The sequence below is a fragment of the Urocampus carinirostris genome, chromosome 15, assembly GCF_059441175.1.
Source record: "Urocampus carinirostris isolate Australia breed hairy pipefish chromosome 15, RoL_Ucar_1.0, whole genome shotgun sequence".
NCBI lineage: Eukaryota > Metazoa > Chordata > Actinopteri > Syngnathiformes > Syngnathidae > Urocampus > Urocampus carinirostris.
The window spans coordinates 23,265,344-23,283,947 of NC_142363.1; the positions used below are offsets into that span (position 1 = coordinate 23,265,344).

At 40.1% G+C, this 18,604-nt stretch overlaps 2 protein-coding genes across 13 annotated transcripts in view; both read left to right on the forward strand.

Annotated features, from left to right (window-relative positions):
• The window catches only part of pld1a (phospholipase D1a), a 40,295-nt gene extending 29,882 nt beyond the window's left edge, over positions 1-10,413 (forward strand). The window contains exons 18-26 of the mRNA XM_088354384.1: positions 854-967; positions 1,397-1,507; positions 2,798-2,886; positions 4,217-4,330; positions 4,412-4,461; positions 5,799-5,933; positions 6,887-7,040; positions 7,139-7,256; positions 8,978-10,413. Coding sequence (XP_088210510.1) covers positions 854-967; positions 1,397-1,507; positions 2,798-2,886; positions 4,217-4,330; positions 4,412-4,461; positions 5,799-5,933; positions 6,887-7,040; positions 7,139-7,256; positions 8,978-9,202 — 1,110 coding nt within the window. The 3' untranslated portion in view covers positions 9,203-10,413. The remainder of the gene's footprint in view (positions 1-853; positions 968-1,396; positions 1,508-2,797; positions 2,887-4,216; positions 4,331-4,411; positions 4,462-5,798; positions 5,934-6,886; positions 7,041-7,138; positions 7,257-8,977) is intronic.
• Positions 10,414-14,600: 4,187 nt separating this feature from the next.
• LOC148351914 (traf2 and NCK-interacting protein kinase-like) overlaps positions 14,601-18,604 on the forward strand; it is a 107,432-nt gene continuing 103,428 nt past the window's right edge. For all 12 annotated transcript variants that reach the window (XM_088354696.1, XM_088354704.1, XM_088354699.1 and 9 more), the window contains exon 1: positions 14,601-14,917. In XM_088354696.1, the coding sequence (XP_088210822.1) occupies positions 14,861-14,917 (57 nt within the window). In that variant the 5' untranslated portion in view covers positions 14,601-14,860. The remainder of the gene's footprint in view (positions 14,918-18,604) is intronic.

Genomic DNA, 18,604 nt, shown 5'->3' on the forward strand with positions numbered 1-18,604 from the left:
ACCCACTTCATTGCCCCGTGCGCCTTATTTGTGAAAAAACAATATGACTATTTTCTGGGGTGAGCCTTATAATCTAGTGCGGCTCAGAGAGCAGAAAACTGTCAGGACAAGAACAGAAACAGGACCCAATAGTGGAGCGTTTACCACAAGTTTTATTGAAGAAAAGAGGAAGGGCTGCGCCCACAATCCGGTGTTTGCTGGACGCGTAGAGCAAGTCGCTCTCGTAGCTGAATTGTGATCCGAACACGGAAGTAGATCTTCTGTAGCGAGCAATGGCGGTGTCAGGGACGGAAAAACGGGTCGGTATCCGGGACTCGGAGAGCAAGTCGGGGTCGGAAACGAGTCGTAAGCCGGGAAGGGAGAGCAGACGTTGTCAGGATCAAAACAGGTCATAGCTGGAGACAGACTGGAGCAAAAACGGGAAAGGTGGGAGTCGGTGTCGAAAAAGGCTTGCCTAGAATACACTGAGGTTCGCAGACGGACTGACAACAGGGGTCAGACAGGACTGGGTTAAAATAGTGACAGGGAGCCAATCAGAACCCGCGGCGGGTGGCGCCAGATGAGCGGGCACAGGTGAGTCACATCAGTAATCATGACAAAAATACAATACATTTTTTATATTTTCAATTTGCATAGTGTACACAAATATATATGATGTTTTCACTAAAGATAATCATTGACAGAATGAAACACAGAATCTGTAGCACCATTTTTTCTGACACCATACAATTCTGAAGTCAAAGAACTCTCCCTTGTCTAATTTCAAGGAAACCTTTTCGTGTGGAAATGGCAGCTTTACTTTCCACTGCACTGCGAGGTCAACCTCACTAACCTTCTTCTTCTCCTCCTATAGATCATGAAGCCAAAGTACCGCTCTCTGTCTTATCCATTCCTGCTGCCAAAATCTCACTCCAGTGCCACTGAGCTCAGATACCAAGTGCCCGACTGTGTGCCTGCCAAAGTGCAGGTAAGAGAAGCCTGTGAACGCAGCGCTTGCACGGCTCCCATCCACCGTCTGGGTGTTCTTAACCCTGAAGGAGGGCTTGGAGAAAGAAAAAATGTAATATAAAGTCAAGTGTGAGCTTTTGCAATCCTGTTATATTCGTGAGAGCTGCTGGAAGGACACAAAAAAGAGGACGTGGGCCAAAAACAACATTACATAACTAGGAGAAAAAAACAAACGGCCTTGTTTTTTTTTTCCTTTTTTTTTTCTTCTTTGCTGCCACTTAAGACATGACTTTCTCTCTTTTATTTTACTCAATTAAAGTGCTACGACCTGTTTTCACTTGTTTGTTGCTATTCTTAAATAAATTGACAATTTGCCCGTTTTATCACAAATGTCCAATGATTTCATATTTATTACAGGAAAATATATTGTCTTTTTGTTCTTTGCAAGGTTTTGCGCTCAGCAGCCGATTGGTCGGCCGGCATAAAGTACCACGAAGAATCCATCCATAATGCGTACATCCATGTCATCGCCAAAAGCAAGCACTACATTTATATTGAGGTAAAAATGAAAGACTGGGATGTGAGTTATATTTTTGTATGGCAATGATACAGCTGAGTTGATGTGAATCATTCATTTTAATTGGATGTTTGCTCAGTTTTTTAACATTGTTGTTATATTGCCAAAAACTAACCTGTGATAATACTTCTTTGAACAAAATCAAAACAAGCATAAGAGCTAAATACAACTTAAAATATTTAACGTTAATTATTGTCATTGTGTGTGTTTGTGTGTGTATATATATATATATATTTTTTTTTTTTGGTTTTCATATATTCAGTCACTATTATTAAATATTTGATCGTTTTTTTCATCATTTTTATTTGTATTTTTCTTATTTATACTTTTCAATAGTTTAAGATTACGGAAAACTATAGTCATGTTGGGATGGTAATGATATTGTCATATTACATTAGTTATAGTTAATATTTTATTTCATTCTAATCTTTTTTTGAAAATTATTTTTGGTCTTTTATTTTCTTTATTTTTTTAAACTTTTACATATTGTAAGATATGGTAATATACAAATGATAATGAAATAGTAATATTACAGGCGGCACAGCGGCTGAGTGGTTAGCGCGTCCACGGCACAGTTCTGAGGTCATTGGATCAAACCTTCCTGTGTAGAGTTTGCATGTTCTCTCCTTGCTTGCGTGGGTTTCTTCCGGGCACTACGGTTTCCTCCCACATTACAAAAACATGCAGGTTAATTTGGCCGATCCCAATTGACCCTCGGTGTTAATGAGCAAGTGAATTGTCCGTGTCTGTGTGCCCTGCGATTGGCTGGCAACAGTTCAGGGTGTCCACTGCCCGAAGATAGCTGGGATAGGCTCCAGCCTCCCTGTGACACTACTGAGGATAAGCAGATAATGGATGGATGGATAGCAACATTACATTTAAAAGTTCTGTACTTTACGATTGGTATATTGTTAAAAATGTATTGTTATAATTTATTTTTAGAAGCTGGCCATTTTGGTCTTTTTTCCCCCTACTTTTTCTTATTTTTCAATCATTTCGCATTATGGTTAACTCTAATAATAGGTGGACAGTACTTATATTGTCATATTACATTAAACATTTCTGCAATCTACAGTTGTAACATTGCTAATGATTTACTCTCACTTTTTTTTTGTAAATTTGGTTATTTTGGTGTTTAAACATACCATGTTTGAACACCTAATTCTCAAAATTCCAAGGCTTCCGCAATAAGACTACTTGGAGTACTTCTTACTTCTATACTTAATCGTTGAAGCCTTTGCACTCACCGTAGGCATCATTTTGTTCTCTCAGAACCAGTTCTTCATCAGCTGCGCTGACAACAGGACTGTGTACAACAGAATTGGAGACGCCATCATCGAAAGGATACTCCGAGCACACAAGTATGTGAAAATGCAACTACTTGAATACAATTTTCACCTCAGCCAAGCAAAAAACTTCAATTTCTGTGTATTCCGTATTAAAAGAGTATAAGGTGCATTAAATTGAGACCGCAGTAAGAGCTACCGTCTTTATTCATGTACACTTAGAGCATATACGTAATATGGCAATCGTCGATATGATTAAAATGATTGTTTGCTATGTGATTCGCGAGTGACATGGCCGCTTTCTTGTGTCCCGTTTCATCTGGAGGGATGAATTGAAACCCAAGCAGTGGCGGTGAGCGTGTCGACACGTTTCCGCTAGATTACCAGCGTTGCAGATGACATACAAAAAGGCATGATAGCTTATCTCATTATCACACTGCTTTTACTCATGGTGCCAGAAACACTGATTTGCATAGTGCATTCTGATAAACAGTCCACTTCTTTACCTGTGCGTCAATAACCTCTCGGTTTAATATGTAAAGGTATGTTGCATGTAAAAGAGCTAGCATGGTATTTTGCTGAAATTCTTTGTGTTTCTGTCTTTCTTTTTGGAGGGACTGTTTAAACTATCAGAATGCACTGTACAATACAATTTTTCTGGCACTGTCAGCAAAAATAGTTTGATAAAGATAAACGCTCGAATAAATAAATATTTATATTGATTTATTATTTTTTCCTTTTTGTGTAGTTTAGTTTTCATGTCTTTTACTTTTTATCTGATCTTTTTGTTTTGTTTTTGTTTTTGTTTTTTTAGGTTTTGGTATTTCAGAGGCCTGTATGTTTGGGGAGGTTGCCGATTTATGAATATTGAGTATATTGTATAATTGCGAATATTGAATATCACGAGTTTTTATTATATATTCTTTGCAATGGAGAGAAAAACAAAACCCTGTACGATTGCCTGTTATATTGAATGATTTTGTCCATAATTAAAAAAAATCAAACGCTCAAATGCCTTTTCGTATGTCATCTAAACCACTGGAGGTCTTAAAGTGTCGGCGCCCTCACCGCCATGACTCTGGCTTGAATCTCGTTGCGTACAATGTATTGAGATTTGGGCCAGCGAGGATTACTGCTCAGATACGGAAGAATACTGTGAAGTAACACACCTATTAATACTGTATGCATTTACAACGATATCCCCTGTATTCTGCGGTATACAAGGTGCGCCGGGTTATAAGGCACAGTTGCAAATATCTGGCCTCTTTGGGGTTTTTAGATGTGCCCTCTACCCTGGAAAATAGGTATGTTCTGGGCAGCGGTTTACTGTTGGCAGTGGGTTCACAGCAAATATTTCCCACCAGAATTGGTCTTATTCTAACTGATGTGCTGATTATCCTGACAGGGAAGGAAAAAAGTACCGCGTATATGTGGTAACCCCTCTGCTTCCTGGCTTCGAGGGAGACATCACCACAGGCGGGGGGAACGCCATCCAGGCAGTCATGCACTTTAACTACAGGTGAAGGACGATCACCATGCATTTGAATGTAAAGCCAAAGAACTCACTGAAATTTTAATTTATTTTTATTTGTTTTTGAAGAACCATGATCCGAGGGGAGTACTCCATCATTTCCCAGCTTCGAAGGGAGAGTAAGTATTCAATAATGTGTTACTCTAAGCCGAGATACTCCTTACATCACCCAAAATGGCTCAGTGACCATCCCATTGTTTTTACTTAAAGGCATGGTGTGTATTTTTTGACGACTAGATTATGTAATACATAGGTTCCCAAACTTTTGCAGGCTAGTGCCCCCTTGGCTCCCCAGTGTATTCCTAGCGCCCACACGTCCACTTCGTCAAAACCGAAATAGGTCCAAACAAGTGATGTACCGCCCTTCTTTGGTGCAAGCTTCGTTTCCTTCTTGTTTGTTGACTCTGGGACTATGTTTACAGAGTCCGCCATGACACTCCATGAGCTCAGACTCCATGAGCGTGGCATACATAGTGTGGTGCTTGCAAACTTTGAATCGCATTTATTGGCTTGTGCTATTATTAAAACTTGCCTCTGATTGGAAGCGCTTTTAAAACTCAAACAGTAACAATTGTGGTTGGCCAAAACTCCATCACCCACTACAAAACCTTGAATAAACCGCAGTGCTTTGTGGTTCTCACAACTGCACTACGTTTAAACTTCTGACTTCGACTTTGGACTGCTGCCCCCTCTACCGCCTCATTCTTCCTTGGAGAGACTCCCCCCACCCCACCACAAACAACCCCCCCCCCCGTCGCCCCCTCCCCACAGATCTTTCCAACGCCCCCAGGGGGGCGGTACCGCCCACTTTGGGAACCACTGATGTAATGCAACTGAAACGCTTTTTTAGCTTTTTTGGGGATAGAAACTACAGCATATAAAACCAGGATTTTCCTTCAATATTTTTGCCCTGTCTCCAGCATAGTTTTTGGGGTACCCATAGAGGCAAGATAATTTGCAATTTGGTCAGTTCCCTCTAAGTTAGGCTCAGGTTATGTAAAAAAAATGCACATTTCTTGACCCATCAGTGTTAAAAAAAGATAACATTTATATGAAGATTTGTGCATTTTTTACTTATTTTCTAAATGCAAATATTTTTGTAATAAATGAAGTTGTTTTTAACACCTAAGGGGTTTTAATGAGGGGTCACCAAACTATTTTGTATTTATGTAGATAGATATAGTTTTGGGGTTTGATTTAACACCCTGTTTTCTTTAAAATATTGAAATATTTTGGTTAACAAAATCCTTGACCTGAAGCCCTATATTTAATCAGCTTTTCATATAATGATAGTATTTGCAGTTTTCTGTTTTTGTCGGTCACTAATACGATTTTTGAATCATTCAATCTCAAGACAATTCAAATCAAATGATGTGGTGGTTATCACAGTTTCAACCCCCTTAAGATTGTTTTGAGTCGTATTTGCCTTCAATATGTTTTTGATTTCCTTACTCAGTGGATGACCACTGGATGAACTACATCTCCTTTGCCGGGCTACGGACGCACACCGATCTGGAAGGCCGCCTGATGACGGAGCTCATTTACGTGCACAGCAAAATGCTCATCGCTGACGACAACACGGTCATCATCGGTGCGTTGCGGCTATTTCTGGCCCGCTAACACTTTTTGTGTGCTCCAGTCTGGAAATCAGTCACCAGTTGCATAAGAGATCTGAAAGTGCAATAGATTTGCACTCTTATGCCACCTTCTGGCAAAAAAAGGTTACCATAAATTCCGGACTAAAAGTCAATTCTTTTCTCATGTACATTAAAACCAGGGGTCTGCAACCTTTTTTAAGCAGAGAGCTACTTTCTGTTCTTAATAGCATACACATAACCAGGGTTGGGTAGGGTTACTTTAACTGGATTACTTTCAATTACTTTTGGATTACTCCAATACCAAATATGCCAATAAAATACAAAAGAAACTAAATATGAATAAAATGATGACTCACAACACGTGGTACGCTTTCTCTCCTGGCTTTGATCTCTTTGATCTCCGGCAAACCTAACATAAAATGTGACAGAAACAAAATGAAAATAAATCCAAACAGCTTGCCAACATCATTTTTGCCATTCCATGTATTCCGTTACTCCCCAAGCCAGCACAAAATTTAGTAATCTTATTCATATTTAGTTTCTTTTGTCTTTTATTAGCATATTTGGTATTGGAGTAATCCAAAAGTAATTGAAAGTAATCAAGTTAAGGTAACCCTACCCAACCCTGCACATAACGAGCAAAACGACAGGTTTAACAGTGGGTACTTTTTCAGTATTTACAACATACTCACAATTTTATGACTTTTGCACCCACAAATCAAGTCCTCAATTAATATATCCAAATCGAACCACAGGATGAGTTAGCTATCAAAAACACTACATTCCTCTCGTATCATCTGTCTCAATGTTGCTGGAGTTTCCTTTAATCCACAAGGAACGATGACAAGCGAATGCAACTTGGTCCATTACCGCAGCTATGTCCTATGACAAAAATACACACATCTGTGCGACAGTACAGTACTTTAAATGGTTCATTGTATTTCAGGCTCGGCTAACATCAACGACAGGAGCATGCTGGGTAAGCGCGACAGCGAGGTGGCGGTTATTGTGGAGGACACGGAAAAGGTGGCCTCGATCATGGACGGACTCGAGTATGAAGCTGGCCCGTATGCACTCAGGCTACGCATGGAGTGCTTCAGGTGAGAGAGTTGGCAGATAATCCCAATATACACTCTGCCCTTTTATTAATTGCATTGAATATTTTTTAATGGTTAGGGTTTTTCTTTTTTCTTTCCAGCACAATCTTGGGCGGACACACGGACTCCGCCATCGATCTCTCTGATCCCATCAGCGATCGCTTCTACAAGGAGGTGTGGATGACCACAGCCGGCCGCAACGCAACTATTTACGAAAAGGTAAAAAGACAGCTATCTTCATTTTGTCGTGTTCAGCTGTGCCGTTTCCCTCTCCCTCACCCCCTAATTTGCGTAGGTCACATGTTTTTTCAAATCATTTGAGCATGCCAATTTACTATTGCGCTCCGAGAAAACGAGAATGAGGGTTGCGTCATTGGAGGTTGCTGCTGTTGGGTTAATAAATTTGCTTGTCATCGTTCCTTGTGGATTAAAAGAAACTCCAGCGACCTGATATTGATGTCAATGACACAGAGAGAGAGAGAGGAGTGCAGTGTTTTTGATCTGGATTTATATATGCAGTTGCTTTCATTTCATTCTCCTTATAGTTTGGCGCGTCCTATAGATTAATTCCTCGTCTATCACGGGAGTGACCTGCCAAAAAGATAAGCAAAATCCGTGAAGTAGAAACCTCTATTTTTTCCAATTATCATACAGTGAAATACTTTATTATATACTGAAACCAAAGAAATAGCGCTTTTTTACAGGCTCAAGCATTCATTTAACAAATAAAGGTACTGTATGAGCGTTATTTATTTTTACAAATAACGACTGTACCGTCAAAAAATGTGTGTATTTTTGTCATAGGACATAGCTGCGTGAATAGACCAAGTTGCATTCACTTGTCATCGTTCCTTGTGGATTAAAGGAAACTTCAGCAACATTGAGACAGGGGGCGGCAGTAGCTCAGGAGCTAGAGCGCTCGTCTTGGGATCAAGGGATCCCATTTCGAATCCCGGCTCGTCCGTGTTACATGTCAAAGTGTCCTTGGGTAAGACACTGAACCCCTAATACCCCCAATAAGCAGATTAGCGCCTTACATGGCTGAGAGGCCGCTATTGGGAAATGTGGAGCACATTGTGGAGCCCATTGTAAAGCGCTTTGGGAAGTAATTGAAAAGCGCTATATGAATGCTGATCATTTCATTTTATGAGCGAGGGAGACTATTTAGTCAATCAGAAGGCAGAACACGATGCACAATGCTAATCCGTTAATTAACGAAACTGTGAAAAGTAAACCGTGTTCTAGCGATGGTGATAATTAATACAAGAATATTTCACCAAAGACTGTTTTTTGATGGCATGCTTTTTATAATCCAGTGCGTTTTATAGTCCAGAAAATACAGTACTTGGATAGCATTGTTTAACAGCAGTATTTGAAAAAAATGGATCTGAAAGAAGTTAACTTTCCTGTTATATATATTTTTTCAAAGTTTAGTTTCTATCCAATGGACTCAATGTCTGGTAAGAATTGTCTCAATAATATCAGAAAAATAACAAATATTTAAAAACCAAAAAAGAATCCGATGGGCGGCACGGCGGCTGAGTAGTGAGCGTGTCCGTGGCACAGTTCTGAGGTCATGGTATCAAATTCAGCTACCAGCCTTCCTGTGCAGAGTTTGCATGTTCACATTGTGCCTGCTGAGATTTCCTCCACTCTTGTGTCCCCCCACTATCCGAAAAACATTCATGTCAGGTTAATTGGCCAGTCCAACTTGTCCCTAGGTGTGAATGAGCGAGTGAGTGGGTGCTACTGCGACTGCTAACCAGTTCAGGGTGTCCCCTGGCCACTGTCCAAAGATGGCTGGGATTTGCTCCAGCACCCCCGCAACCCTTATGAGGATAAGCGGTGCAGATAATTGATGGATGGAAAAAAGAATCCGGCTGGAATCATGATTTTGTTTGCATAAAAATTAGTATATTTACACATACGTTTCACCGCAGGTTTTCCGTTGCCTCCCTTCCTCACTGGTACGCAACATGACCGAACTGGAGCAGTACCAGTCCAAGCTCGGCCTGGCCCAGACCGACCCGGTTCGGGCTCAGGAAGAACTGCGCAAGATCCGCGGCTTCCTGGTGCAGTTTCCTTTGGACTTCCTCTCCGAGCAAAACCTCATGCCTTCGGTCGGCTCCAAGGAAGCTATGGTGCCCACCGAGATATGGACGTAGGAATTCCACAAGCCGGATACCAGGAGACTATCTCGCTTGTGCAGGGTCTGGGATGACACTTCCTGAGAAGCTGTTTTTGGAAAAGGGACCAGTTTTTTGTTTTAATGTGGCTCTACTCATGACCGACCAAATCAAACGGTTGTAAAGGTTGCAATCAAATGAGCGAGGGCATTCAAAAGCAAAATGGAAATAGTGGAATTCTGTGTGTTTAAGTTGCACTTTAAGTTAAACTGGATCAGGAGCGAAGTTTTTTGTTCTGAAGGGTACAATCTTAATTAGCCTGGAACAATTCTAGTTTCTTTTTCAGTTCTCAGTTTTGTATTTTCAGGCATGGATTATCAATATACTTTGTTGATTGATATTAGACACTGCTACCAAATGTAATGTTTTTTTGTGTGTGTGATTCTTCATGTGGCATAGGAAACTTGTTTTTATGTATTTAATAATTTGTTTTTACCTATTAGAATTTCCCTTGCAAACAATTGACTGCATAAATGTTGTTTAAGCCACTTTAAAAACAAATAATCTGGATAAATGTACTCATTTTGCTAATTCGCTAGGTTGTAAACAGTTACCAGACAATCGTTCCTGAAATTCTACGTTTGCTCTGTAGGTGGTGCTGTCTTACAAGTAGAGTTTCTACTTTTTTTCCCCCAAACAATTTCATCTAATTTTTCCCAAGTCTAGTATCTCAAAAATATTTTAAACGTGTTTACTGTTTTAGCATTTTGTACTAACTGTTCTACGTTTTTAAAATCAAAACAACATCTAGCACTCCACTAATGTGAAAGATAACTTAAGAACCACTTTTGCTATTTCTCAACGTTAGCAAGATATAGTAATCACGGTAAATACAGTATGTGGAAGGAAAACTTCTGCATTGACAACGCTGGAAATTCTTTATTTGTACAGAAAAATAATCTCATACTAATTTTGACTGGGTTTATGGACCAACAATATGTTCTGTTTTAACAGTTTTATTGCACATACTTTCACTTATATATGACGGTAATACTCTTTAATTCATAGTCAGTCAGCTGCTTGGTTGTTTTATTTTTTTAGGTTCTATGATGGAGAAACAATGACTGTGTTTAACTTCCACCTTCTGCTCTTAATGGGTTTGTACAGTCATGTATCTTATTTGCCAAGTTCAGTGTACAATACTTACTTTAAATGGTGAATAAATAAAAATTAAACCTGTTCGCTTAAAATACATGAGTTTTTGTCACTAGATATCTGAAACTATGACTGAATATTTCAAATATATTTCAGAGAGTTCATCCATCCATCATCTTTCGATTATCCGGGGCCGGGTCGCGGGGACAGGAGCCTCAGCAGTAAAGCTCAGATGTTCGTATCCCCAGACATCCCATCCAACTCATCCGACAGGATCCTGAAGCGTTCCTAGTCTTTAACATAGTCTCTCCAGCTAGGCCGGGGTCTCCTGCCGGTGGGACATACTCAGAACACTTCCCGAGGACGGCGTCCAGGAGGCATCCTTATCAGATGCCTCAGCCACCATAGCTGGCACCTCTCAAAGCAGATTGCCTCCCAAATGACACCTTATCTCTAAGGGAGAGCCCAGCCACCCTTGCGGAGGAAACTCATTTCAGCCCCTTGTATCCGGGATCGTGTTTTTTCCGTCATGACCCACAGTTCATGACCATAGGTGAGGGTAGGAACGTAGATCAACCGGTAGATCGAGAGCCTTGCCTTTTGGCTCAGCTCCCTCTTCACTACGATGGACCGGTACAGGGTCCGAATGACGGCAGACGCTGCACCGACCCGTCTGTCGATTTCCCGTTCCATCTCACCCTCACTCGTGAACAAGATACTTGAACTCCTCCACTTGGGGCAAATATCTCATCCCCAACCTAGAGGGAGCATGCCACCCTTTTCCGGCTGAGTACCATAGTCTCGGACTTCAAGGTGCTGATCTTCATCACGGCAGCTAACCACTCTGCTGCGAGCTGCGCCGGTGAGAGCTGAAGATCCCTGCTTGAGGGGTCCATCAACACCGCACCATCTGCAAAAGACAGAGATGCAATGCTAAGGCCCTCAAATTGGACCCCTTGAACACCAAGGCTGTGCTACGAATTCTGTCCATGAAAGTTATGAACAGAATCGGTGACAAAGATCAGTCTTCCGGAGTCCTTCACCAACTGGAAACAAATTCAACTTATTGGAGGCGTTACGAAACCAAATTATGGTGCCAGTTATACAGGGATTGTGCAGCTCTCTTGGGTTGAAGTCACTGAGATCCGCCCAGAGTTCATCAAGGCTCTAGATATTGGCGTCTCATAGATGACACGTCTCTGCAACATCACATGCACATCGGGAACAGTACCTCTGGGGGGGGGTGGTATCCCTTTTTCGAGTAGGGGGACCAGAGAGTGTGTTCCAACTACAGCGGAATCACACTTTATCCTTCTTGGTAAGGTCTTACCGCGCGTACTGAGAGAGAAGGTGTTTATACTAATTAATGTAACTTAAAAATACAGGGCTAAGCTCATAAATGTTTATACAAACAAAATGTTTAAATATTTTGAAGAAATTCAAAAACTCAAAGAAGTAAAAGCAAATATGTTTATGAATAAATCAAGGGCATGGGTTTGATATTGGCATTGGTGGAGACATAGCACATCTTTTTTTAGTGATCACATATCGGTGGGGACGAAACAATGATTTTTCAACATTGTTGGGGACATAAAGCGTTTTTTTTTAAAAAGTGATTAGATGATATACATGTGGAACAAAATAATGTATTATTATCGGTGGAAAGACGTCCCCTCTGTCCATGCCTTGAAATTAATACATGATCTTCATGCAAATGGATGCAATGAACATTCTATTATTTTAAACTAACATTTAACCACACAAAAATAATAATGTACAGCATCAATATTCTGATGTAAGTCATAAATTTACAAGTCACAGGCATTACTGTTGCATTGACAAAATGTTACTACAACACGTATGTGTTCTAAACACATAAATTAAGAAAATGTTTTTGAACCTTTTTAACCTATGCAATGCCAGAAGTTTCTCTCAAATGAGAAGTTTAGGTGCCAGGATTTTGGCATCTTGACTCATTTTTGGAGGCCTACAAAAATGTTGTTCTGTTGCTGCTGTATGTAGGCATAGGGCACAGGTGTCAAACAGGCGCCCCGCGGGCCAGATCAGGCCCGCTAAGGGATTGAATCCGGCCCGCAAGACAACACTCAGAGAAGCACAAGAGAAAAACAAGCTGCAGGTGGAAATATGTCAACTCGATGTTGCCAAAGCCAGGTGCCTCTCACAAAGACACTGTACTTGTATTTATTTTTCTCTCTCTCTCTCTCTCTCTCTTTCTTTTCCACCCCTTTTCTCCCACTCTCTGTCTCTTTCACTCTCTGTGTCTCTCTTTTTCTCTTCCTTTGTTGCTCTTTGTCTCTTTCTCTCTCTGTGTCTTTTAACCTTTTTTCCTTTTCTCTCTTTTCTCTTTCTCTCTCCCTACCCTTTGCGCTTTCTTTTTTCTTTTCTCTCCTTCTGTCTTTCTATTTCTCTTTTCTTCTTTCTTTTCCCAGTCTCTCACGACTTTTTATCTTTTGTTTCTCACTCTCTCTCCCTCTCTTTTTCTTTCTTTGTCCCGCCCTCTCTCCTTTTCCCTCCCTCTTTCTCTTATTTACCTCTCTTTTTCTTTCTCTTGAATCTACTAGTCCGGCCCCCGACAGAATGTTTGTTCTATCGTGTGGCCCCCGAGTTAAAATGAGTTTGACACCCCTGGCATAGGGCATATAAAAAACCTTCAACTCTCATCTTCCATATGTTTTTAGCTTTTAACATCGTTTAGTAAACAACAGTTGAACTTTAATAAGTTTCTTGAAAATACACGTTTCCAAGAAAACTTCTAAGAGAGGAAAACAGCTTCTTGTGAAAGGATGCATTTCAAGTCAGACTTTCACGTTGGTGCATTGTTTTTGCATTTGTGATGCATCCACTATTTAAACAATGCTTTCCATAAACACAAAGGGCACTTTGCATGCAAAATAACATTTTATTACAAGAACACTGAACAATGCATGTACTTTGCAAGAACGTGCCTGATGTTACCGGTGATGTGATCACAATTTTTCGGTCACTTGGGGATTGCACACACACTCTTAATCGCTGGATAGACAAAGCAACAGCAGAGTGTGGGCTCCTTGATGTGTGGACAAAGATCTGATCAATGCCGTTTCAACCATCTAGTGGTGGTTTATCATACTGATATCATCCCAGAGGCTTGATACTTACTGATCAGGACCGCCTATCCTCAGCAGGGTCGCGGGGGCACTGGAGCCCAACCAGCCGTCCTCGGGAAGGGGGCAGGGGATACCCTGGATTGTGCCGCTGCCTTTAGAATATTATGTATATATATGTATATTACATTTTGGTACTCAGGGACATTGCTTCTGAAACTGTATTTATACATTTATGGCACTAATTGAGTTCAGGATCATTTTTTTCTCAATTCCACCCATTGATATTGATATGGGAATACTGGCATGTCGTGGCACTGAGAAGTCAATTTGCGGGTATTGTAGTCGACAGGCATTGTGGGAAGTGTAGGTTTTCGTAAAGTACTCTTTTTGAGACATTTTAAGCCTTTGCGGGCTGCATGAAATTATGTGCCACATTTGGCCCCCGGACCTCGAATTTGATGCATTTTGGCTATACAAACAAATGTGAATTGACTTGATATGAAATAAAAAAGGTGCCAACATCAAGAAAACACAAAGCAAAAAAAAAAAAACATTCAAATATTTATACATTAAAACGAGTTTTGTTGTTTTTAATTATGATGTGATTATAATAAAAAAATAATAACCATATTTAATTTAAATGACATATAATGTAAATGTATTTGTAAATGGCTGTTATGATGTAAATAAATTAAAGGTATTATTTATTTTAAAAAGTACAGTGGGACCTCGCTACTTCGCGGGTCCACGTTCGCGGGTTCAGAGCTTCGGGGGTCTAAAAAATAATAGTAATAAAATAAAATAAATAAAAAAAATATATTTTAAAAAAATGTTCTTATTTATTTTTTAAGCATTTTTGAAGGGGCGTTGCTACTTCACGGATTTTCACTTTTCGCGGGTGGTGTTGGTCCCCATTACCCGGGTCAAAAAAAATAATAATAATAAAATAAAATAATTAAAAAAAAAAAAAACACTTTTTGCGGGTGGTTTTGGTCCCCATTAACCGCGATAGCCGAGGGATTACTGTACTTGTCTTTAGATTTGAACAAGTCACGTGATACATTAAAACTGCGGGACTCCCTGCCGTGCGTGTCTCCCCCTCAAGCCCCGCCCTCTTTGGCCCCTCCCCTTCAGCTCTAATCCGCTGGCTGTCAGTCACCGAACACACACACACAGCGGCGGCGGCGGCGTACAGTCGAGACACTCGACGCCGACCTGCGAGGCACCAAACCCGGCTTCGCTTTCGCCTCCATCCCGCCGACATGGAACCGGAAGCGCTCAACGGCGTCCTCCCCGCACTCTAGCCGGAGGCGACTGACGAAACCCTCAAAGCTGGGACCCTCAACAATTTCCTCGGACGCTATTGTTTTTATTGTGAAGGAATAATTTTATTTTAATTTTATTTTTTATTTTTCTGAGTGTGACTTGATTAGTCATGGCGACTGACTCTCCGGCTCGAAGTCTGGATGAAATCGACCTGTCTGCTTTGAGGGTGAGGAAGACATTTTGAGTTCCTTTAAATACTTGTGTACACTTGACACTAAAAACAAGCAGGTGCCATAAGTCCAGAGTGAGTAATACACAAGTTACAACCCCCAACTCAAACTATAATATATTACAATTGTGGTGGGCGGATGTGTCCCTTAACCACTAGGGTTGTAGGGGCACCATTTTCCCGTGGTGTGTCTGGGGCAATACAGCCTGGTGGCACCCATCCTTCTTCAGGCCATCATATTTACTTCTTAGTAACATCAAACTTCAATTCATTGTGCCCACCTTGGACACCAGAGGCCAGTATCGTACACTACACTAACATTAACACGAACAATTAATGTACAGTGGAACCTCGGTTCTCGACCATAATCCGTTCCAGAACCCTGTTCGAAAACCGATTTGTTCGATCACCGAAATCATTTTTCCCATTAAAAATCATGTAAATCGTTTTAATCCGTTCCAACACCCTGAATGTTTACCTTGGATGTTGAACGTAAACATAAAGCTAACCCAGGCTAATCGTACGTCCTCGTTTTTGTAATCTTCCGTACGATAGATTACGCAAACATGAACGTGTAAAAATAAAAAAATCGGGTCGTTTACAAGTCATTTAGCACCCGGGTCTCCACAACAAATGATGAGCGGTTCATTGGAAAGGGGGCTCCGTTCCAACACCCTCAATGTTGGGCTCCGTTCCAACACCCTGAATGTTTAACGTAAACTTAAAGCTAACCCAGGCTAATTGTACGTTCGCGTTATCGTAATCTTATGAATAGGATTTCTTACCTTTGTGGTGGTCAGCAGAAGGCGCTCGCACACCTCCTTCATATTTGGCTATTATTTCTTTCTTAGATGCAATAGTTGTACGGACTACTTTTCTTTTTTCACCTGTAGCAACTTTGCTGCTTGCACTGACTTTCTTCGGAGGCATAATAAGGGGCTAAAACACCCGTACGCCGCTCAGCATCGCACCCTAGCGTACGCACTCACGCATTACCGGCGTTCGAACTCCGTTATTTTGACCGAACAGCGAAGCAAGAATTTCTCAAAATTTTTGGTCGGACTCCGATTTGTTCGAACTGAGAGGCGTTTGAAAACCGAGGTTCCACTGTACGTTATATATTTATTAACTAACACATACGGCTCCATGCCCGTACAAACTGACATATTTTCTTGTACAAAATACAAAATAATCATACACCATTTTTATTTTTTTTCCGGAATGATGCATGATGGGAAATCCCCAGGCGGCAGACCGCTCGTTTCGTTTGCAACGAAAAAAACCGATACAGAGATAGAGGCTTCCGCGGCGAACTTGTTTGACTTGATTGATTTGCCGTTTCGTGATAGTCTGTGTATACCGGATGGTACCCATATTTGACAAATTTGCGTTTTTCCGTACTGATTTTCTCGTACGTCGTACACGTCTTAAAATGCATAATAAACGTGCTTTGTACGGAAAAAACGTACAGGTTGACAGGTATTTGGGTGGTTGTATCCCTTAACCAATAGGGTTTGCCCAATTTCGTTGTCACAATATGTTAACCCATTTTGTAACAATGACAATAAAGGTATATTCTATTCTATTCTATTGTAGAAGCACCATTTTCCTGTGGTGTGTCTGGGGCAAGTACAGCCTGGAGGCGCCCATCCCTCTTCAGGCCAACATATCTTTCTGCTCGGTCTGGAATACTTAGTAACACCAAACTTCAATTCATTTACCCACCTTGGCCACCAGAGGGCAGTATAGTTCACTACACTGACGTAAACACGAATAATTAGTGTACGTTATATATTTTTTTAACGTACATCATTTTTCGCTTCTAGAATATAGAATACATATACTCGGCTTTTTGTTTGTTGTAATAATGTATCTTTACTGATCGCTCTGTCTTTCAAGAGCAAGGTCTAGTGTTTTGTATTTAACCTCAGTGAGCGAGTCATACCAACCCCCAAAAATCATATATAATAATAATAATATAATAATAATAATATATATTACCAGTGTAGTACTTTATCAAAACATTTTGATATCGCTATTCAACTCATTGTGCCCACCTTGCCACCAAGGGACAGTCTAGTACAGTACGCTAACGTAAACACAAAGAAATAGTATGTTTTTCTATAACGAAGAATAATTGTTTTTCGCAGAGGATAAAGAATATATACACACAACTTTGTGTTGCAAAACAGTTCATGTAGGAGTCGTTTTGTCTTTCGAAAAAGTCTGACATTTTCTATTCTCACTCAACTAGCATTAAGCTAGTGAGTAATTCCAGACCCAAAAATATATTACCAGTATACGGTACTTAATACTGTATTTTAATGGCATTTCGATTCAATTATTTTGCCCACCTTGACCCTCAGAGGAGAGCATATCACAGTACTCTATTGTAAACAAACAAATACTGTACGTTTTTCCAAAAGCTAGTGGTTAATACTAATCCTCCAAAAGCATATACATTATTACCATCCCCATATTACTGTTCCTTTATCAAAATATTTAAAAAAAATATGACGATTGAATTCTTGGCACCCACCTTGGCAGTATAGTACAGTGCGCTAAAGTGAATATGAACAAATACCATACGTTTATTATGACTCCAAATGTTGTTCTTTGCAGATGATAAAGAATATACTTACAATTTTGTGTGTAGCAATACTGTACGGATCCTCCCTCTTTTTAAAAAAATAAATAAATCTAGTGAGTAATAAACAAGAGTCAAACCCACACCTAAAGAAATGATATATTACTAGAATAATACTTCATCAAAACAAGTTAACAACATCACAATTCAGTTTTATGAGCACACCTTGGCCAACGGAGGGCAGTTTAGTGCAGTACGCGAACGTGGACTAAACTTTACAAGTGTCGTTTTTTGCAGAGGATAAAGAATATACTTACAACTCTTGTGTGTTGCGATACTGTCACTCTTGTCTTTTAAACGCTGGCTATTTCTATTATGACTCAGTTAGCCTTTAGGAAGTGAGTAATAAACAAGCTTCAACTTCCAACCCAAACAGTCTAATATTATTAATATATTACATATGTATATATATATATATATATATATGGTACTGTACTCAAACATAGACATAAACAAAGTTTGTGTAGTTAACAAGTTGTATTTCAGAGACAAAAAAGAGACAATAAAGTACTGTCTTTGAACAAGTTGTCGACGTTTTTTCTTTGCACTTTTTAAAACTTTGGAGTATTTTATTTGTATTTCTCAACTGCTAGTTTTCATTAATAGGACAGTACGGTATATTGTTTTGGATGGTGACAATATCATAGTTTAACATTGACCTTAGCTTCTGGCGTTAGCTTGAGAGTCCAGCGTTTGTGTTAGCATATACGTGTGATTATCAGTATGACACTTGTCACATGTTCTTAGGGTTCTAGGTGTTTTTTTTAGTTGTGAGTTATATAGTTTTACTGAATTGTAACCAAAACTACAGAAGGTAACAGCTCATGAAATTCTAACTGTTAGCTTGACTTGTCTGCATAAACATGAGGGCAATGTTTCCAATGTTTGTTTTTTTCTTGGTGATCCTTACACAAATTGTGGAAAAGTCCGTTTGTACTACCCATATTTAGGCAAAATTGTATAACTACTGCAATCCTACGCTGTGCTTTGTTTCATAGTCCTTAAGCATCATCCCATTAGTTCCAATGGATACCTGC